At 50.2% G+C, this 21,744-nt stretch overlaps 1 protein-coding gene across 1 annotated transcript; it reads left to right on the top strand.

Annotated features, from left to right (window-relative positions):
- The first annotated feature begins 9,996 nt into the window (after nucleotides 1-9,996).
- On the top strand, nucleotides 9,997-21,744 carry LOC139680380 (BPI fold-containing family B member 4-like). Its single transcript, XM_071572923.1, has 17 exons — nucleotides 9,997-10,070; nucleotides 10,549-10,637; nucleotides 11,411-11,537; nucleotides 12,290-12,404; nucleotides 12,871-12,975; nucleotides 13,211-13,366; nucleotides 14,901-14,964; nucleotides 15,368-15,431; nucleotides 15,867-15,958; nucleotides 16,942-17,115; nucleotides 17,787-17,840; nucleotides 18,419-18,586; nucleotides 18,698-18,765; nucleotides 19,770-19,812; nucleotides 20,286-20,349; nucleotides 20,667-20,743; nucleotides 21,276-21,744. Exons 3-17 carry the CDS (start codon nucleotides 11,426-11,428, stop codon nucleotides 21,297-21,299), a joined length of 1,380 nt encoding a protein of 459 aa, XP_071429024.1. The 5' UTR covers nucleotides 9,997-10,070; nucleotides 10,549-10,637; nucleotides 11,411-11,425; the 3' UTR covers nucleotides 21,300-21,744.

Here is a 21,744-nt window from a genome sequence, read left to right as displayed (position 1 = left end):
AGCACCCACCTGCTTCCCCTTGCTCTTCTGGTGTCGGAGTCAGAGTGCACTGGAGTGTGTTATCCATGAGGTGTGATGTCCACTAAATGTGTCTCTGCTCAGTGCAACCCTTCCCTGCCTGTGTCCTCAGTGTCCCTGGGAATGTCCCAACCTGGTTTGCATCTCGTTAACTTCTTGGCTTTGGTGATGTCCTTTGGCAGAATACCCCATGTTTTAATTGCTCATGTGAACATCCATTTCCTCTTGCCAGTTCTCCAGAAGCCCAAATCCCACTTTAGCTCTGTCTGCTGCAGTCCTGCTTGCTGGTGCTTGTGTGATTTCTTTATTTCTCCTCTCTCTGCTCACCTCACTGCGGTGCCAGGGCTGCTGCTCTGGGGTGACAGTGCCATGCCCCAGTGTGGCTGCAGTGCTGGGTTGTGCTGCCTGTACCACTCCCAAAGAGATACCAAGGTCCATTTTTCTTTGCCCCCTCCATCCTTCCCTTACCCTTAGCCTGGTCTTCTGGCAGCACTGGTGTCTTTGAACACCCAAAGCTCCCCTGACTGTGCTGGGCTGTGTTGCTTCTGCAGATGTGCAGCGAGGTGTGTCTGTGCCCTGTGTCATTGCTGTCTGCTGTTGAGCATCCATATTTATAGATTATTTTTTTACATACAGTTTCTTGCATGCACATTCTGTTTATAGGGGGGAAAATTGCAAATAAAACGGTTCATGCCCAAACTTGCCCCTATCCAGAACCTGAATGTCCTTCTCCTGTCTCTGCTCAGCTATTAAGGAATGGGAAATTTTGTGGCTGGCTCCAGAGCCTGACTTTGGCTCTTTAGAAAACATCCATTCAATAAATCATATGGGGAGCAGCTGCCGCTCTGCCGAGCCAAGGCACATCAGATAAAATATTGCTCATTTATTTGGTTTGGTAGAAATAAAGTTGCTGTAGTGGAACATCATTACAGGCTGTTCTTAATTCACCTCAGGGCTATTTCTAATAGCACACAACTCTCCTGTGACAGCCTGAGTGAATGAGATGGGTGTTTTGATGTCAAACTGAATGTAAGAAAGGTTTCAGGAATCAAAGCTTTGAGAGAGAAATAACTACTGTTTGTGCTGTGATACTGGAAGAGGTCCCTGTTTTATTATTAGCACTATAGCTATAGAAAGACGTGACACTTGTTCCTGGGGGATTTGAAGCAATTCAAGCCACGAAATACTGTTTCAGCTCAGCCTTTTACAAGTCACTGCATGCCAGTGAAGCCGAAGGTGGCTTTGATCGCTGGTGGAGGCACCCAGGGCTGGCATTAAGTTAATAATATTGGTTTGATATTCTCAGCTGTGTGGCAGCTGGGAGCCCTGGGTCTGCCCAGCCCTGGGGTACAGCAGATATCTGCTGTTGGCCAAGCAGGATGGCTGCTGAGAGGCTGCCCAAAGCCTTTGAATTCAGCCCTGCTGCTTTGCACCACTGCAATCAGTGTGACATTCAGCAGTGGGGCCACAGCATCTGTAGGGACGGTGCCTGCTGGTCTGAAAAGATGCTGGAGGCTGTTACTTTAAAAATAATGGTGAAAACAGGCAAAGGGGTGGGAAGACAGAGCATTGCAGTGTGGGGCTGGGCACACATTTTCTTTGACAAGGACAAGTATCTAATCAAGATTCTTCTTTTCACCTTAGAAAATTAAGCCTCAGGATGTCTTATCTCCTCTGTGCATCAGGGCTTGGCAGAAATGAATGAGAATCCTGTGGCTCTGAAGCTGTCACCAAATTGCTGTGTTGTGTCCTTAATCCCCACTCCCCTGGGTGAGACAGCAGGTGTTTCACCTTTGGTTGGTGTGCAGTGCTGCAGAGGTGACCCACGGATCCCACTCTGCCACAATCACATTGCTCTGCCCTTCCTTGTCTTACTTATTCTCTGAAAAACAGAGAGAAACTGGAGGAAGATGTTATGTTTGCTCCAGCTCCCAGAAAAGCAGCTCGTGTTGTGGAGAGTGTTGCAGCTCACGCTGCAGGAGCAGGGCTGGGTTCCTCTGTGGGAGCTGTTTGCTGCCATCCCCACGCTCTTTGCTGTGGTGGAGGAGCAGTTTCTGCCCTCACTGTCCCTCAGCCAAGGCAGAACCATCACTCCTGGTGTTGGGGTTCCACCATGAGCCTCTTCACTGCCAGTTCTGGAGGGCACCGTGTCAGAGGCATGTGGAGAATCTGGTGTGAGAGACAGGATGCTCTGGTTCCTGGGAGGAATGAACCATGGGAGAGAAGGATTTGCATGTTGCTGGTGTTACCAGAGGCCGAGCCTGAGCAGCAGGGGTTTGTTTCCTGAGCAGCAGGGCTGTGCTTTCCACGCAGCAATGCTGCTGTTGCCCATGGCCATGTCGAACATGCCTCTCCCCTGACAGCCCTGCTAGCCCCTGCTCACAATAACTTCTGCTGGGAAAGAAAAACCAATTGTATCCTGAAATAGCAGAGCTCTCCTGCCAACTGCTGGTGATGACCTTGATTCTGTGTGTGAGGGCTGTGAAGTGCCATAATTCAATGGGAATATTTATACTGAGCTGCGCAGCACAAGCTCAAAGATTCTGAAGTCCTCATTTCCATCTGGCTAATTTTACATGGCGAATAGGGAAGTCAGGTTTTTTATTCAGACTCTCTGCTTGGAGTAAACCTCCAGAGTGCTCATATCCTGTACATAAAAGTTGCTGAAAATACTGGTGATAAAGCTGTTTAGTTCAGCTGTATTTCTGTGCTATCGGTGACTCTGTTAACAGCAGGTCCCTGCAGATGCTGTCGCTTTGATGCTGGGTGCTGGATGGCACATTAAAAATCCTCAGCTTGGTTCTGAAGCCTCACTAAAAACCCTACTGGGACTTTGATGTTGAGAAGATTCCACTCAAAGCACCCAAACTCTGTGAAACTCCCCAGCCTTATCTCAGAGGCAGGATGGAGAGTGGCTGCCTCGGGCAAGAAAATATCAGTGACAGCAAAAATGTGTAGTGATTATTTATGGTCTGAGCATCTGCAGGCAGCAGAGGCTGTTGGAAATTACTGGAGCCTGGGGGTGCCTTGAAGAATCCCATCCTTCATTTGGGAGATGGTTTGGAGGGCTGCGTGCTGGGGTTCAGTGTTGGGGTGACCCAGCTAAAACACCTTGTCAGAGCACGTGGTGATTTCACACACAAATTCCAGTTGTAAGAACTTGTGCCCCCAAATGCTTATGAGGGGTCCCTCTTGCTCAGTGATGGGATGCCAAAAGCAAATGTGGACCCTTATTTAGGTTTTAATTAGCATTGCAGTGAGTTTGTAACCATGCACATTTCTTGCTGTCGTGCAGGTGAGGGGTGTGTGGTGTTTTCCTGCAGCCCTCACAGGTGGCCAGGACCTTTGGCTTGTCTGTGCCAGTGTGTGCATCCCATTGTGCAGGGAAGGAGCTCTGCTGTGGAGCTCATTAGTGGCTGTTGTTAATGGATCAATCTGTGCTATCAAAGTCTTGTCTTTACTGTATCAGTGAGTGAAATTGGCCTTGAACCAATTTTTTTTTTAACTTAGTCTCATATAACAGTTTGGCTTGGAAGGGACCTTTCAAAGTTGTCTACTCCAAGCCCCTTGCCATGGGCACAGACACCTCCAACTAAATGAGGTTGCTCCAACCTGGCCTTGAACACTTTCTGGGATGGGACAGCCACAGTTTCTCTACGTAACCTGTGCCAGTGTCTTATCAACCATTGTAAAAACCTTCTTCCTTATCTCTAGTCTGAATCATCTCCCTTCTAATTTAAAGCCTATCTCTTGTCCTAATGCAACAGGCCCTGCTAAGAATTCTGTCCCCATCACTCTGACCATGTGATTGTCATGCTGGGCTGAGTCTGTGCTCTGGGCTGGCACTTCATTCCTTGCTGTGTGTCAGGTTGGTGTCAAATCCCTCTCTGTATTTTATCTCTGTTGTATTCATTGCAAAGGAATGGATCTGCCCACCCTGGGGCTCGCTTGAAGGAGTGTTATCATCCCTTGTGTGCCTTTGGAATCATTTTCTGTGGAACCTTCCCAACCGGTGCATTTGCCATTGCAGCTCCAAACCCCCAGCGCTCCAGCAGGATCCTCCTGCTGCCCTGCCCTGACCCCGTCCCCATCCCATCCCCGTCCCATCCCCATCCCATCCCCATCCCATCCCCATCCCATCCCATCCCCATCCCATCCCAATCCCATCCCATCCCATCCCCACGGAGCCTGTGGGTCCCTGGTCCGTGTCCCCGCGCGCTCCCTCCCCGCGCCCGCAGGGGGCGCCCCAGCCCGGGCTGCAGAACCGCTCCGGGGCCGCCGGTTCGAGTCCCGCGCGTGGTGTCCGTGGGGTCGTTGTGCCCCCTGCGTGTTCCCAGGGGTCTCTCCCTTGTGCTCCTCTGCGGCACAGGGGTAAATTCCATCAGTCCATGGGGACAATCCTCCAGACCTGGCCGCAGGTTGGCTCTGGGCCCCCTCACCACGGGGTGAGGATGTGGTGCTGCTTCTCACTCCTTGTCTCTGGTTTATATCTCCAGGAGCTGAGGTCCTCGTTCACTTTTTGCGTGGAAATAGCTCTTCAGAGGAACCCAGGCAGGGTGTGTGAGATCTGTGGTGCCTCCCCAGTGTCCAGGAGGTGGGTGCTCACAGCCCTCTGCATTAGTTGTGGGTGCCAACTGGGATGCTGACCCTGCAGGGTCAGAGGCAGGAGAGCTGCCTGCCTGTCTGGTGCGACTCACCCTCCAGCCTGCTCTGGACTTCTTCTTTAATACCTCTTTGTCTCCTTTCAGCATCACACTGGTGTTTTGATGCTTCTGCCCCAAGACAGGATCCGTACACTGACACTGGATTGATCATGGAAGGGAAATGGCACATGGCACCTTAGCCCTGCTCAGAGGATAATTAACTCATCAGCAAGGTTTGCTTAACATGAGCTCTCTGGTTTCAGCTGCATTTTCTTTAAAGCAGTTGGTGTCTTCCTGGATATAAGCATTTATTTCCATAATGCTGACTCCAAACCCTTCCTGCCTGCAGGGCTGTAATTTATCCCCCGAGGAGCATCTGGACAAAGCAGGGCACTAATTCTGCCACCTGTGCTGATGATGTGTCCAAAGAGACCATGTCAAGTCTCTATTAAAACCTGAGAATAAGATAGAAAGCCTGAAATCTTTACTTCCAGAAGATGTATGAATGTAATATAAAGCTGCTGCTAATTCTTCCCAGGGATTAATGGAGACTATCAAGGACAATTTCACTCAATACTGCTTTTCTTTTTGTAAAGTGAAGCTTCCCCAAACCTGAGGCAAGGCAGAAACACGGTTTTGAGTCTGTGTCACCCTCCTTCAGTCAAATGGAATTAGCTGTCTTTATTTAAAAGTCTCTGCTGGCACCACGATGCCCAAACTTTCCGAGACAACAAAATGGACAGAAATCCATTTTCCAGGCTGGAAGGAAGACAAAAAATAAATTGGAGGAATGAAGAGTGAGGAGGAATTGAGGCGTTCACAGCGCTCGCAGTGCGAGTGATTGGAAGTGATGGGAAGAAGGCAGGAGAGGGATTCGTTTGTTTAAAATACAGGACTGGAATTGACTTTGAGGTGCACGTTGCATCACTGAGGAACCCAACCCAGGCTGCTGTGGCTCTGCTGGCAGGGAGGGAGGGATGGATGGAGGGTGCTGGGGCAGGCTGGCTACTGCAGATCCTGGGGATGGCTCTGGCCATGCACCCCAAACACAGAGCAGAGGGCTCATGTGTTTCTTGTATCTGTCACTGGAGGCTCCTGGCAGCCCTGCAGGAAGGTCACAGCCTCTTCTGCTCACCTGACACCAGGTTTTAACACCAAAGGTGCCTTGTGTGGGGTCAGGATGTCCTGGGGAAACCTGGAATGGGCCAGAACTAAGAGAGTCAACAGCCAAGATACCCACCCAGAAAGGTGCTTAGGGCAGCAATTGGACTGCACCTCAGTCTGTGCAGGCAGTGACAAACACTGACCAAGTACTGCAAAACTCAGTGAATCCAGGACCTGCCCAAAGCAGCTGGGGAGGGATTTGGGCTGCCCAGGCTTCCCTGTCATAACTGGGTGCCCCTGAGAGCCCTCCAGCCTGTGCTGCTGTCAGTGTTGTGTTGGGGAGCTCTGGGTAAGGGCTGAAGTCATATCTGCAGAATTCCCTCAGTTTTTGCACTCCAGCTCATCATGTTGCCTGTGACTAATGAAATTTGTCCCTTTTTCAGGGCTTATAACATTATGCTCCTTCTGCTTCAGTTCATGTCTCTGAAGAAGAAAGTTTCCTGTCTATAAAATTCCTGGAGACATCAATTTGTGGTTATCTCATAGCAATGATTTTACTCAGCCTTGCTGTTTATGCTCATCATTGTGGATGCTTCCAGAAATCAAAGCTGCTGCTCTCCCTCCTCTGGCATCTCCTGGGAGCTGATGCCCCTGTGCCTGTGTCCTTCTCCTTGTTTTCCCTGCCTGGGCTCTCTGTGTGGCCCTTCCCTGAGATGATGTTTCTGTTTCTGAGTTCCCTGGGAAGGAAAGTGCACGGGTGAGCGATCAGACAGGGGTACAGCTGGCAAGGAGGGCTCTGACGTGTGCCCACGCACTCTGTGCCGTGAGTCCTGGGTATGAGCACGAAACAGGAGCCCTGGGTCAGCCTGAGCCCAGGCTCGGCTTGGCAAGGCTCGCTGTGCTGCAGGAGTGATGGGTATTAATTAAGCTGCTGTGCCCTCCTGGGTTGCTGACAATGGAAGCTGCTAAACCAGGTGTAAATCTGGCCCTGGGGATTGTGGGTTCCTGTCAATCCTGGGCAGTCCCAAAACTTGAGCAGGGCTTGATTCTCTCAGTTCTTACTAAAACCCTCCAGCTCCTTTCTAGGAGAATTTAGTTCATGTTTTGGCAAATTCTGTTGCTAGAAATCACTTTTGGAGCCTGGCTCAGGGAGGATCCATCATCCCTGCCCACCCAGGACAGGGAACTCTGCAGGGGCAGGTGCTGCACTCACACTGTGTTGCTGGTGCTGAATTCAGCACTGGGGAGCTCAGACAGAGCTCCCTCCTTCTGCTTCCCTGAGCAATTTCATTAACAGGAATGGGAAGAAAACTGCCCTGAGCAAACCTGCTCACAGTGAGGCAGAGGAAACAGAGCAGTGACACTTCTCTGTGTATTTCCTTTCTAGGCTGTGTCCTGAGCTGCCCCTGGCCCGTGTGCCTGACCTCCCAGTGCAGATCTGACTGGTTTCCATGTCTCCATATTCCCTGGCACAGTGCTGAGTGGGGAAAACTGTTCATCCCCTGACCTCCAGCTCTTCAGAAACCAGTCTGGGACTTCACAGCCCAAGTACAGTTAGTGCTTAAAGCCTATTTCGTTTTTGCCCCTTCCTTTCCCAGTTTCTGTTCCAGCAGCCTGATGTGGTTTGAGGTTTGCTGTGTCATTTTCCTCCCTGAGTGCTTTTTCCTTCCCCTCGAGCTGCCACCTTCTTGTTGGCTTTAGGGAGTTACTTTCCATCAGTGTTAGAGCTGAGCAGTTCATTAATGGTCACAGCATCCATTTGGAAGCAGCCACTGACTCCTGGGAAGTGTCCCTGTGAGGAACAGGCTGAACATCTGTACAAAGCAGCCCCACCACAGGCTGCAAGTGCTGCCACCAGATTTAGGTTTTTCAGCAACAGAGAAAGGATTCAGTTTATGCATATTCTTAATAAGGAGTTACTATTTGTCCATTTAAAGAAGTTTTACAGCCTGAGGTTACACCTTTTTTTAAAAAAAATTTATTTTTTATCTGCCACGTAACAATGAAGAGAAGTTGTGCTCCTATAACTTGCAAACCTCTGGAATGTCTCAAAATCACCATTTGTCTTGATAATTTTGTGCTGTTCTTCAAAAATGTGGTGGAAAAATTCTGATTTTATTTCGTATTTAGTGTTGCTCAGCATTTTAATTTGATCTTCATGGTGCAATTCTCCTAAGATTTCCCCAGGTTTCCATGGTTCTGAACATTACAGAAAAAATCAGTTAATTTAATAATATTTAATGAATTATTGCATTTATATACTTTAATATTACTCTTCTAAAGGTCCTGTTGCTGTTCAACCTGCCATCTTGCAGAACCACAAGTTCAGGTCAGTGCAGGACGCCGGGAGCTGCCCTGGAGCATCTCTGCTCTGCAGGTGTTGGTCCTTCTATAAGCTCTTCCACTTTGCAGCATTTGTGTTGAGATAATCTCTTCCTGAATTTCTTGCAATGCTTTATTTTAATGTATCTTCCCTTGTCACTGCAGGACTGGATCCAACCTCCTGGTAAGTGATATCTAAATCACTTCTGCAAGGAGAGGATGAAATATGGGCATGTGGGAGGGAGGCAAAGGATGTGACTGAGGAAGAAAAACTCTCGGAGCAAGAAGAAATATGGACAGGGTGTGTAAAATGGGCCCTGTTCCTCAGCTCCTGCTCAGTGCTGTGTTACAGGACAAGCATGTCTGGACACAGAGCTCTGCTTCTGCTTCTTGCCATGTAATTGTGAGAGGGTCTGATGTGGGTGTTCAGCTGTGCTGTGCATGTACAGGACAACTCGGGGGTTTGTTGCACACACAGTGGCATCTCTTAAACCAGCTGGAAAGCCACATTTGTACATGCTCAGCAGTGGCTTTGGCCAGCACAATATTCCTGCAGCTCATACAAGGCCAGGGCAGTCTCATCAACACTTCACTGCGGGTGTTCATGGTGACCCCTCAGACCTGGACGTTTGGATGAGGCTCTTGGAAAAGGAACAAAGTAAGTTTGCCCCTGGCAGTAGAAGCACATTGAGGGAAGCAGCAGAGCCAGAAATAAAACTGGGGAGTGTAAAACACCAGGAGGAAATGGGGAAAGTGGGGTGAGAGCTAATGGTGGGATGTGGGACTGCAATGGGCTGGAGAGGGGCCAGCTGGGGAAGGACCTGCTTGTGTGGCTCCACACCATGCACTCCAGGAGGAGCCTGGGGTGGGCTGATGTGTTGCTCTGTGTCTCTTCCCTGCTGTCCAAGCCCTGCAATCACCATCTTGGCAGACACTTGGGTTGCATCTCCAAGGGGTGATGGTTTTTGACTTCACTCTGTGGCTCCAGCCTCCTTAGAGAGGTTAACGTCATTCATAGGATCATGGAGTGGTGTGGGTTGAAAGGGACCTTTGAAGATCATCTAGTCCAGCTCCTGGTTTTGGGACTGGACTGTCACCAGCACACCAAATGCAGTCCAGCTGAGTGTGTGTGTGATAAAACAGGAGCTCATACAGTGTTTCTGTGACAGGGCAGCTCCATAGAGCCTGAGCTCCTGGCAGCACATGCTGAGGGACTTGGTGGGAGCACTTTGCTGCTGCTGCAAGAAAGAACACCCTGTACATTACTGAAGAGCATCCTAAGGCTGTTTTTGCTGCCTTCTGTATTCCCATAGGACAGTGAACCCCAAACTCACTGTGGGGGTAGCAGCTTTCCCAGCTTCCACCTGAACATCCCAGCTTGTGTTTGTTCCTGTGCCAACGTTGTCTCTGAGCCTGGGCAGGTCTCCTCTCCTCCCTCTCTCCTTCTCCTCTCCCCTGTTTGTGGACAATGATGGTATCTGTGCTGCTCTGTGTTCCATGAGGCCGAGCACGCTGGCCCCTCTCTGCTTCCCCAGCTGGCCCAGCAGCCCTTTGTGCTGCCTGGTTTTCCCCCAAGTCTGTCTCTGTTGAACATGGGTGACCAGACCTGAACAAAGTCCCCAGATAAGATCTCCCTGCACAATGGAAACTTCTGTGAAGCCTGGCCAAAGCATCTGCTGAGGGGTGAGAGCCTCATCCCTGCAGGATAGGATTTTCCTTTGTAACCCATGTTCCTGCTGCCCTCAGCTCACTCAGCTACCAAGTGTTGCTTATTCAAAATTACACTTGTTGTTTTCTTTATGCATTTCAATACAATTTCATTTTTTATAGTTGATTTGTGACGCTTGACAGATCCAACTGAAATTGGTTGGAAGCTTGGTCTCAAAAAAGCCGACACTTATCAGGTCTCTGCAACCTCTCCATGTTGCTTTTTTATCAAGAAAATCTTTTCTCAGGACTGCACTTGAAACAAGAATGAGCACTGTAAGTCCCATAGCTCCTTAGGGACTGGAAAAAGTAGATAGTTTCCTACTTTAAGGCTCCTTGAACCCATCCTTGTGTGACCTGTGTGCTGCCTTCCTCCCCAGGCAGCCCATCAGCCTCCTGTCAGCTTCAGATGCTTCAGTAACTCAAGATTCCCTAAAAAAAGTTGGTTTTCTCTAAGCGTGGGGATCCCCACTGGGATGGGGATCCCTGCAATGGTTGCAGGGAGTTCTTTTTAAGATAAACTGGGGGGGTAAAAAGCAGCATCTAAGTGACCCAGGCCACAGAGGGACATGGCAGCCAGTCAAGTCAGTGGTGACGTTGCCTTGTATAAATCAAGAAGGTGGCAGCTGGGTGTTGCTTGCAGGGAGCAGGAGCAGAGGGATGGCTGCTCATGGGCCAGGGAGGCTGCGAGGAAAAGGTGTGTCTGCTTGGCTGCAGGTTTTATATAAGGGTGACTTCTTTCATCTCATCTCAGAGGAAAAGGGGACACCGCAGAGGCCGGAGGAGTCGAGAGGAGCCTGAGTGGAGCCCAGACCCTGTCTCAGCTGGCTGGGGCTGACTCAGGTAACACCCTCTGTGCACTGGTTGTGTGGTGGCAGGGTGACAGATGTGGTGGCAGGGTGACAGATGTGGTGGCAGGGTGACAGATGTGGTGGCAGGGTGACAGGGGGTGGTGGCAGGGTGACAGGGGGTGGTGGCAGGGTGACAGGGATGGTGGCAGGGTGACAGGGGTGGTGGCAGGGATGGTGGCAGGGTCCTCCCTCTGGAAGCACAAGAGCAGTGTGTGCCTGGTGCTTTCTTTCCTTGGCTGTATTTGGAGAATGTGCTGGACACCAAGCTCCTGATCACCTGCCTATGTCTGCCATTTCACAATTAAATTTATGGTAATAATTATTAAATTATAACTTTTAGCTACCTCGTTTCTGTCACTTATGCTTAGTTATTGTTTTTGAAAGTTAGAAAGAACAAGGACAGTCCTCAGATGCTTCCTCTGGCAAAGCCCCTCACCAAAACACCTGCAAATCCTCATCACAGGGATAGAGAAATAACTTAAACATCAGTCTGGGGGCAAAGCAATTTGGCTGCTTCTGAGTGAATGTTTTGGACCAGTCACAAAGGAACAGGAAAGGGCTTTTATGACCCATATGTGGAGTCTGTCCATGTGCATGGACATGAAGAAGGTCCTGCTGCTCTGGGCTCAAGCAGAATCTCATGTCAGATGGATAAAGAATAAAGGAGGGATTTCTTGTTTGACTTCTTTCCTCCTAAAGACTCTGAGATCTCTTCTGAGAGGCTTTTCCCCCCACTGTTCCCTCTGATGTCTCCTTTGCCAGCAGGGGAATCTTCTGGAGATGACGGTATTGAAGCTTTTTGGGATCATCTTTTTCTGTGGCCTCCTCTGCCCCTCTCAGGAAGTCCTGTCTGGCCTGTCCTGCGCCGTCAGTCCACGGGCAATGCAGAATGGTAACTACAGAAAAACATGAGTTGTGTTTGTTTTCAAAGCTTTGTGGGACCATGAAGGGGAATAAAACATCTTGAGTGTCTTCATCTTTATTTTATAATTCCTCGGGGCTGCAGACTTTGCTCAGAGCCCAGGAGAGCCATTGCTGGGTTCACAGGTCAGGGAAGCACCAGCTCCAGAACTGGGACACATTTCAGTGCCAAGCAACCACCACATAGAGTCTCAGGGCTAGATCTGGGTTATTTCCTTTTTTTGACTTAGTTTCTCATTTCCATATTGGAACAGCTGATACTTGACAAACAGCTGATGTGAAGTAGCAGCCATAATAATATTTGCAATGCTCCAGCTCTCTTCAAGTTGCTTCTACTAAAAAACAAGCAAAAAAACCCCAAAGCAAAACCAAACATCAACAAACAACCCCTTGACAAATGGGAAATGAGTTGTGAATGGAAGTCCAGGCTCTGAGCGGGGTTTCTGGTGCTCCTGGCAGTTCACAGCTGAACTGTGACCTCTGAGTGGGGGGTCTGGGGTGCTCCCCTCTGCTGCCCCTCCTGGTTAATTCACCAGGGGGTCATTGCACATTGTAAAATACCATCCCTCTGTGATTTGACTGCATGGAGACAGCTGATGGCTCCATGAGGAGATCTGGGAGTGGAGGGGCTTTGCTGTGCACCACCTTTGCCAGGACAGATCTACCCAAGTGGGGAGAGGTCGCTGCTGCCTGGGCTGGTCCTCACACACAGATCTTTTCCAGTTCTCTCAGATGCCATAATTCATAATGGGCTTCTCCAGCAGCACCTGCAGGGCCTCGTGCTCCCCAACATCATGGGTGAAGGGGGTCTGCTGAACTCTCCCACCAGCATCACGGGGTAAGTGCTTCACTGTGAGTGCACCATCAGTTCTGAAGCCAGACATGCTGAGCTGCTGGGGGTGTGGCTGGCCCAGGCTGTTATCCTCATTTTATCATGATACTGAAATTCTGACGTGATAAGGTTGTCTGTGTGGTAGCAGTGCAGGTGACAAGGTGCACTGCAGGTTGTCAGTGCAGGTGTAGAATGACAGCTCTGGTGGTGCTGTTGATGTCTGAGACACTTGACAGCACCAAGAGAGGGAAAAGTGAGCACAGAAGGAAAAAGCTGACAGCTCTATAAACTCACCTTCCACCCCAATCTTGTTCTGGGCTGCCTACTTTTGGCTTTCAGCTGTCTGTTATCCTCATGCCTCCAGCTGGAGGTGGCTGTGGCGCTGTGGGTGCTGTGGCTTCCACACTGGGTAGAGCTGCTCAGCTGCTGGAAGATGTTCTTAATGTGTGCCAGCCTTTGCTGTTGTTCACAGCCTGCACCTCGTCCAGGTCCGGCTGCCCAGGCTGTCGGTCGTGCTGCTGTCGGGGATTGGGGTCCAGCTGACCATTGGGGCAAAGCTGCAGCTCAATGGCAACTGGTGAGTGGCTGATGAGAACAACCCCTACCCTGCCATATTTTGCATCCTTTATGGGTTTTGAGGTGTTTCTTACCTTATAATAAAGTCACAGTGCAAAATGGGCACCAAAAATTGGCTTGTGGCATTGGTAATGGTCTGCAGGAGAGGGAGGTGCAGTCTGTTTGTTCTTCTGGCTTGGCTGAGCTCCTCTGGGTAGAGGCTGAGAGAGAAAATCATCCCATTTGCTCTTTTGCAGCTTGGTTGGCCTGCTCTCAGAACTAATTGATATCTTAGTGGATGTGAACATCACTGCAAACATTAAATGCACGAATTTTGAATCTGGCACAGTCCAGGTTGTCACTGAAGACTGTCTCTGCATCCTTGGGGCCATAAAGATCAAGGTCCTTTCTGGGTAAGTGCCTGTGGATTTATGTTTTCCATTGCACTCAATTCTCTTCACTTTATCCAACAATATGGGCAGTGTGCCAGGACACAGACGGTGCTCGGCTGACACAGAGCCAGACCTCTGGGATGGAATTTCCCTCCTATTGCCAAAGCCAGTTGCTTCAGTGGAAATGGAAAGAAAGTTTGTTTGTCCTGTTTGTCTGTGGAAACTTTAAGATCTGAAGCATCAGGTTGGTACCTTTTCCAACACACTTTCTCTAGAACTAGTTAGTGGATTTATATCCAAAGGGTATGAGTAATTGGGTAAGGAGAGTTCTGGGCAAACAGGGGGATGACTTGCCCTGGTTTTACATTCTGCCTTTGGCTGCTGTCCCAGGAGAATGCTGGGCATGTGGAGCTTCCCTCTGACTGTTGTGGATGTGTGTAATTCCATGCAAATGCCCCATCACTTCCTCAGTCTTATTAAATTCTTGACAGCAAGAATTTGCTGACTTCATGTATTGATGAATGCAGCAGTAAATTGATCATGGGAAATATTTTCTTTTATTGCTTTTGAATTACTCACTTTTCAGGTTCATTGAACTTCTCCTAATTATTTTTTGCATTATGCATTATATTTCTATCAGTGCAGCAGCTGCTTGAAAAATGCTGTGTGAGTGAAGAGAAGGACACAACTCACCTGCTCTGGGGGCCACGTTTTAAGTTTTAGCAGAATTACAGCCATGGTGTGCAGGAATTGAGTTCCCAGGGGGGTAAGGGGAATGTGGATGTACATGATTGACTTCATGGCACTCCTCAGACACATCTGTAGGCAGAATTTGGGCATAAACAACAAGATGCTCTATGAATTCCTGCTATCTGTGGCTTGCCAACTCAACAGTCCAGAAATATGTTGATTATCAGACGTAACTGGCTCTGTGGTGCTGCAGGCACTGCACGTCCCAAGTGAGCTGTTCAGTGGAAATGTCACACAGCAGATTTTTCCTCTTGTTATTCCAGATGCAAATTGTTTGTTCCCAGTAAGTAACATGAGGATATCTCCTAACAGCTCCCTCTTCCCTTAACTACAGCACTGATTTAAATACCAGAGGGAGCCACCAAACACAGGTTACTCTGTGAGAGGCTCACTCCTTTTGTGCAGTGATATCTGTGCTCCCTAATTGCTGAAGGAAACATTTCTTCACAGAGGGAGTTGTCAAGCAATGGAACAGGCTGCCCAGGGAAGTGGTAAAGACACCATCCCTGGAAATGTCAAAACCCCATATGGTTATGGCACTTGAGGACATGGTTTAGGGGTGAACCTGGTGGTGGTGCTGCTGGGTTAATGGTTGGATTTGATGCTCTTGGAGGGATTTTCCAACCTTAATGATTCTGTGATTCTCAGTAATGAGCCCAGTTCTCCCCTCAGTGTCAGCCACAGCAGTGGCCCTGCAGGGATGACTGAGGACCAGCATAGTGTAAGATGAAGTCTGGAGATCCTTTGGTCTCCTGTCCTGGAGCTTTTTTGGTACTGACTGGGAGTTTTTTTCTGATCTTTCCAGCTTACTCACCCTGTCAGTAAATGAGATGGTGCTTCGCCAGCTGACAGCAACTCTGCCCGCTTTGGTATGGCTGAAAAGTGCCCTCCTTTCACAGCTGAAACACAGAGACACTGGGAAACCTGTTGTGAGGTCACAGCAAGCTGCCCCATCTCTCTGTGCTGCTCTCCCACAGCGCTGGCATGTGCCATGAGGCAGGAGGTCTGTGGGCAGCCTGGCAGCTCCAGCAGGCTGCTGCCAGCGGGATGATGCCTGAGATATTCCCCAGACCAAAGAGGTCCCTGCCAGTGTGGTCCCCCAGTTCCAGGGTTGCTCCCCTGCCCCCAGGTCTCTCACAGCAGCCCAGCTGTGCCCAGTGCCATACAGCACTTTCTCCATGGGGATTTGGGTGACAAGAAGGGGGTCTGGACAGGCTGTGGGTGACGGTGGTGAGGGGGGTTGAGCTGTTGCATCTCTGCTTTGTGTTGCAGCTCTGTCCTGTGGTTGACATTGTGATGAACCTTGTGAACATCCAGCTCCTGGGCACTGTCAATTGTGAGTTTCCTGTAGAGGATGAGATGCTACTTCTCCACATTCCCCACAGTGGGATGGGCTCTTCCCATGTCCAGTCCATCAGCGCATCAGTAGAAGTCCAACACTTCCACAGGGCTGTTGTTGAACCTTGAGTTTGCATCCCAGCATTCCAAGTGAACTGCTCCCACCTTGGCCTTCCTTATACCATTTTTTTATGCATCACCCTTGGATTTAGTTTATTTTCTCTGATGCTCTTTTTGGGCCATATCCTAAAGGCAGATCCCACCAAGCTGAATTTGGGAATGTTCTGGCCATTTGGGGTACCAGTGAGCACCTGCAGCAGCGACTCTCAGACCTGTTTGTGGGTGTGAGGGCTGGTGGTCTGAGGGCTCAGGGGAGGGGGGTTGTGTTCCTGCTCATCTCCTGGTGTTGTAATGATCCTTTCCCTGTGTGCAGCTGTTGTCCCTGTTGGCACAGCAGGAACCATCCACTACCAGCTGGCCAGCATCCCCTACACCTCTGGCAAGTTCCTTGGGATGGATTTAGACGTAAGTGACCACTGGGCAGCAGGACTCTGGGACTGTGGCTGTGCGTTGCCTTTCCATGCAAACTCATGCCATGCTCACCTCATCCCATGGGAGCTGTAGAATCCTGTGAAGGAGCTGAGCTAACGATTTGTCCTGGAAATGCAAGCTCCTAAGGATTTAGATCTTTACCCAAGTTGCCACTAAGCAACTGTGGGTGCTTTTTTTCAAATTTTCTCTGTTTGTGAACAAACCCTGAGTCTGCCCAAGACTTTGTGTCTTTTGGGTGTAGCTGATGGGATGAGCAGTTCTCCTTCTCTTGGCATGAGCAATTTTCCTCCTCTCCCTCACCCCACAGACCTGGTGTTAGTACTTTTTGCCTTTGCTGTTCAGTCTCTGGTGGGTGAATGCTAAACCTGGCAATTGGGCATATCTTTTACTTTTGTCTCACTGGGGGGAAAAATAGCAAAAAGCAAACTAGTTTCAAACAGAAGAGATTAAATAAAAGCAGGAAGCTGGTGAGAAGGGAGACATGAGCACTAAAGTGGAGAAACTGCTGATAGTGAACACTGAAGCCTGTGAAACCCGTGCTGCTGTACTGGCTTTGGTGTAGTCACTTCATAGGGATGAGTCTTTGCTGTGCTCAGAGTTGGTCTCCTCAACAGGAGGTGGTGTCACTGTGGGTTTCTGTGGAGTTGGAGGGTGGCTGACACCCAGCTGGGAGAGCTGGGATGGCCACTCTCACCCCTCACTTGGAATGAGACCTCAAGGATGAACTGAAGCAGTGGACGAAGCACTAAGAAGGTCTCAGTTATCCATACTGGCCTCTATCAGCTCTTGTCATCTGTGAAACACAGAGGGAACCGCTCTGAGTCTGGTTCTGCCTGAAGCTCTGGCAAGAGGAGGGCTGTTCAGCTGGCAGTGGCCTCGTGCTCCCAACTCAAGGATCTGGGTGTGCCTTGTGGCCTTGAGGATGGGACTGATGTCTGTGTCACCTCTCTTTGCAGGGTGCAGTGCAGCAGGTGGGAGGCAGCACCATCCCCCACGACTCATCCCCCTCGGCTTTGCCTCCACTGCTGGACAGGCTCCTGCTCCTGGTGATGCGCCAGAGCTTCCTCAATGCCATCCTGACCCTCCTGCTCCGGTTGCCGCCACAGACCTTCCCCTGCACGCCTGACGTTGTGAGTGCAGCAGCACCTGTTTCATGCCAGAGTGGGTGACAAGGGACAGGAGTCAGCCAGGCCTTGGGTCTGCTCGAGGAGGACTGTTTGAGGCATGCCTGGTGCTGCTGGCACCTGGGGCTGTGTGTGCGTGTCCCTGTGCGTGTCCCTGTGCCTGTCCCTGTGTGTGTCCCTCTGTGTGCTCACTGGCAAAGGCTCAAGCCCCAGTGCTGGCTCCTTCCTGCTCTTCTCAGAGAGCTGTAATAGCACCTGCACAGCTCAGCTGTCTTTGTTTCTGTGGGGGCACCCCAGGGACACCTCTTGAGGCCACTTGTGCCCTGCTTGTGCCATGGACTCCTGCAGACTGTGATCCATTTCAAGGAATCTGCAAAATGTCACTGAGAAAAGCCCCTGTGTGTGTGCAGTGCCATTCCCTGGGTGTTTCCTTCTCCTGTGCCTCCAAACTGTACTTCCAATGGGAAATGTTAGGGGTCCACACCCTGTTAGGTGTTCAAGCTGTCACCTTTTACAGCTGGGTCCTCTCACCTGAACAGCTGGTTGGGAATCACCCAAAGAGCGGGGAAAGGGTGGGCAGCTGAGGGTGCTGTGTAATGGGGTGGCCCTGGTGGGATAGATGTTGTTGTAATCAGCTGGAGGGCTCACTGGGGCTGCTGGTGCTTCTCTCCCCACAGTTCTCTGGTGCCAACCGTCTGCATGAAGCCTTGTGGTCAATCGCTCCTACTGGGGTGAGTAACTTGTTCTGGCACAAGGGTTTGTGGAAACCTCACCAGGTCTGAGCCATCCAAGGGATGCGCCTGGATGTGTTGGTTTGCTGCTGCCAACCATCTCCAGCCTACTGCTGCCTTCCTCTTGCACCAGCATGGCCTGAGCTTGCCCTCCTGCCTGACCAGCTGATGGGAGTGGGCAAAAGGACTGGGGGTTTGCCCAGCCTTGGCAGCCCCTGCCCAGTGCCCCTTCTGATCCCTGAACAGGGGAAAGTCTTCTCCCACAGTTCGTAGCCATTTACACAGAGAGCTGTTAAATGCCTGGTATCTCCCATTTTCTGGGCACCCTCTGGCACCCACAACCCCTTCTGTGCCCACCTTTCTGTCCTCAGCTCCTTATGCCTGCAGTATGGAGAGCTGCCCCACTCTGCTCGACTGATTTGCTCTGTAAAATTGGCTTGTCCAAGGTCTTGTGTGACCTTGTGGAAGGCCCTGTGGAGCTATGAGGGTATGAGAGTCTGCCTGAGGACTGCTGGTCCCCTGCCTGGCTGGTGTGTGGGATGCCAGTATCCACCTCCATGTGTTCCCAATTCCCACAGTGCTCCACCTGCCGTGGGACCAGCCCTCTGAACATCAAGCTGATGTTGGGTGGGAACCCGCTCATCCTCCTGGAAGAAAACAAAGCCAGCATCAAACTTTCTGTGCTGATCCAGGTGTTCATTAACCATCTAGATGGATCCATCCTCAACTTACTGCTGCTGAAGGCCGTAAGTGTGGACGGAGTTACCTCCAAGGGGTGTCCTGTGCACCCAGCTGGGTGGCTGGTGACTGGGATGGGGACATTTCCATGGGCTGATCCTCTTCCTCTCTGCTTTCAGGACCTTGGTCTGAATGTCCGTGTGTCCATTGTTGGAGGCAGGCTGGTGCTGCGGCTGGCCATGGGCAGGTAGGATGGCCCTGGGCAGGTAGGATGGCCCTGGGCAGGCAGACTGTCCCCCTTGTGCTGGCTGGTGACATTCTCTGTGTTGCAACTTGAGCTCTGGGGCCACAGACTTGAAACATTTTTCCTGTCTGTAAATCAGACCTTTCATTTCCTCAGTCTGAGAATTTTGCACCTTGCTGATGGCACGAGGTGGACAGACTGTTTCAGGAAGGATTACAACAGTTGGAAAGTTTTAGGAGGCTGGAGAAAAACTGTGTCAGTTTTATAACAAGGAGGAATGAGGTAACCTGAATAATTGTAAGGCTGTCAGCTTGCCTTTGATCCTGGGCAGGGGTTTGAAATGCCTGATATTGCACACGAGCGATAAAGGAGGAAAGGAAAGTGCTGTCATTAATGCTAGTCAAGGTGTGATTAAAGATTGAAGAGCATTCCTTATAGCAGGAGGTTTGAGGATTTCAGGCTATTTAGCTTGTCAAAGAGCTGGATTTAAAGGCAAAATTGGCATAGCTTGTAGCAGTGATATAGGGAATAAAAATGCACCAAAAGGCTTTTAATTCAATAGACAAAGGTATAACAAGATTCGATAGAAGTGGAAAAGAGAAACTGAAAGTGGAAATAGAACATCCATTTTAGGTATGGGCAGTCATGTGATTGCAGTGATAAATGAGAAGCTGTAACAAATTCTCCAGTGTCTAAATCTGGACTGAGTGTTTTTATGGAGAATCACAGCATGGTTTGGGTTGGAAGGGACCTTACAGATCATCTGTGTCCAACACCCTGCCATGGGGCTCCAGAACCTCTGCTCTCAGCTGTCAGGAGCTGACTCCTCTTTAAAGGTGAATAAGCTGAGCAGGGAGAGTTAAACTTTTGTGTTACAATGGAGGGACTCCTGAGGTTGATGACTCTCAGGGGTCCCTGCCCATGGGCTGAGTAACCTGGTGCTTGGAGGTGGCCAAGGTCTGGCTGGTGCCTTGTGTGACCTGCTGTTTGCTCTCCTTTCCCTGCAGTACTTCTCTCTCCTTGGAGTCTTCTGATGTTGGCATAAGTAATGTAAGTCTCTGGTACCAGTCTGGGCTTTACTGGGCAGGCAGAGCAGCCAAGCATGGTGCCCTGAGCCTTCAGGGAGGGAGGGAGGGAGCCAGGCTGTGGCTGTGGGATGCTGTGATAGTTTATTCCTGCTGATGGGCATTCCTGCTCTGTGGTGTAGGTTATAACAATTCTTCTTTTGCTGTCCTTTCCCCCCTTCTTCCTTTTCTAATAACAGGAATGTAAAGCTGAAATCTGTTTATTCACCCCTGCCTGGGCAAAGCTCACACAGAGCTGTGGCAGGAGTGTCACCAGGTTTTCACAAAGGAAGCACTGAATACAAATTGAGGAATAGAAGTAGATTAGCTCTAAAGAGAAGAGGGACTGTTTGTTCTTTTGCTGTGTCAGTGGGCGGTGGTTTCAAGGCCCAAGGATGGGGTCTCTGCTGCCTTGAGCAGGGCAGTTCCCCTCACGTGCTTGTTCCTTCTTTGGCTCAGGTCTCCATCCTGAAGCCCCACTGCAGCAGTTTGCTTATGGAAAGATTGCTGCCTGCACTCAATGGTAAGGTGACCAGAATGGCTGTGATGTTGGGAACACCTGGGGTTTTGGGGAGGGTGGGGAGAGGGGGATGCCTGTGTGTGTCTGGAAGCTCTGGCAGGAGAGCAGAAACCATTAAAGCTCTTCAGTTCCCATGCTGAGGCTGTAGGTAAATGTTCAGCCTTGCACCAGCATCAGCCCTGGCAACAGTCAGTGACAGAGAACATATGGAAAGCCAAGTGCATGGTGGTGTTGCACTCAGTGTCCCTGAGCAGCTCTGCTGTGGGGCATGAGCTGGGTCACTCCTCAGTGGTGTGTAAGGACCTGTCTGTCTCCTGCAGGTGCCCTGAGCATCGGGATCCCACTGCCAAACGTGCTGGGCATTCCCTTGATAAAGGTGGATGTTCAGATATTAGCGGTGAGTGTTCAGATGGGCTGTTCCCTCCTGTAAGGCACTGGCACAGGTCACCAGGGCTGTTTGCAGGGTCCTGCCAGTGCTGGCTGTGTGTGCAAGAGCTGTAGATTTTAATCCCTGAAAGGCCAAAAGGGCTGCTCTATCTCAGACCAGGGGATGCTGCCTGAGGGTGTGACACCCACATGTGGTATGGACCCAATGATCAGGGTTCAGACCCCGGGACAGGTCCTGTTTCCCTGGCCAGACCTTCTTTCCTTTGTGGAGAACTTGATGGAAGCAGCTCTGATGTGGATCTGGAGGGCTGGGAAAGCCCTTTCCAGTGGCACCTTCAAAGTGAATTGCACCAAGTTCTGGTGCTGTGCACCCCAAAGGTGTCCCAGAAGTGTTGGGATATTCTCCAAAACTTTCCAAAGGGTTCTGTGCCCTCCTTATTGCAAACTGGGCATGAGGATTTTTGCAGGAGGGTTTTCCCTTTGTTCTGTGTATAGTGTGGATAATGAGGATAATGGATGTGTCTCTCCCTGCTCCCCTTCAGGGCCTGATCGTGCTTCTGGTGTGAACTGGGGAGCGCAGGCACGGAGGGGGCTGCGGGGGCAGAGAGAGGAAGAGACCAGCAAGGACACACCACCAGGACCAGCCTTATCTGCTTTTCTTTGCTAAACTTGATTCAAGATTCTTGATAATATTTAAGACACTTTAGAGTGAATGGGCTCGTGTGAACACAGCAACACTTGTGTAAGCCAAACCTGATCAGCAGCTCTCTGTACAAATATTTATTTAGAGAAGTTGGTGTGGTTTGGGGGGTCACAGTCACTGCAGTTGCTTGTAATGCTGCAGTGGAATTGAGATATTTATTCTGAGGTAAAACTCTGCCTGATAGAAAGAAAAAGTGAACTTGTTGCATGTGGCTTCTGAAGTGAATTTCCCCATCCCAGTTGGGGAGGGTGTGAAGTGCTGAGCGGGAGCTCAGGGTACATTTGTCATGTAACTCTTTTAATAAATGT

This window comes from Pithys albifrons, chromosome 18, assembly GCF_047495875.1.
Source record: "Pithys albifrons albifrons isolate INPA30051 chromosome 18, PitAlb_v1, whole genome shotgun sequence".
Taxonomy (NCBI): Eukaryota; Metazoa; Chordata; class Aves; order Passeriformes; family Thamnophilidae; genus Pithys; species Pithys albifrons.
The sequence above is the reverse complement of the archived record's forward strand: the minus strand, read 5'-3'. Positions and strand labels throughout refer to the sequence as shown.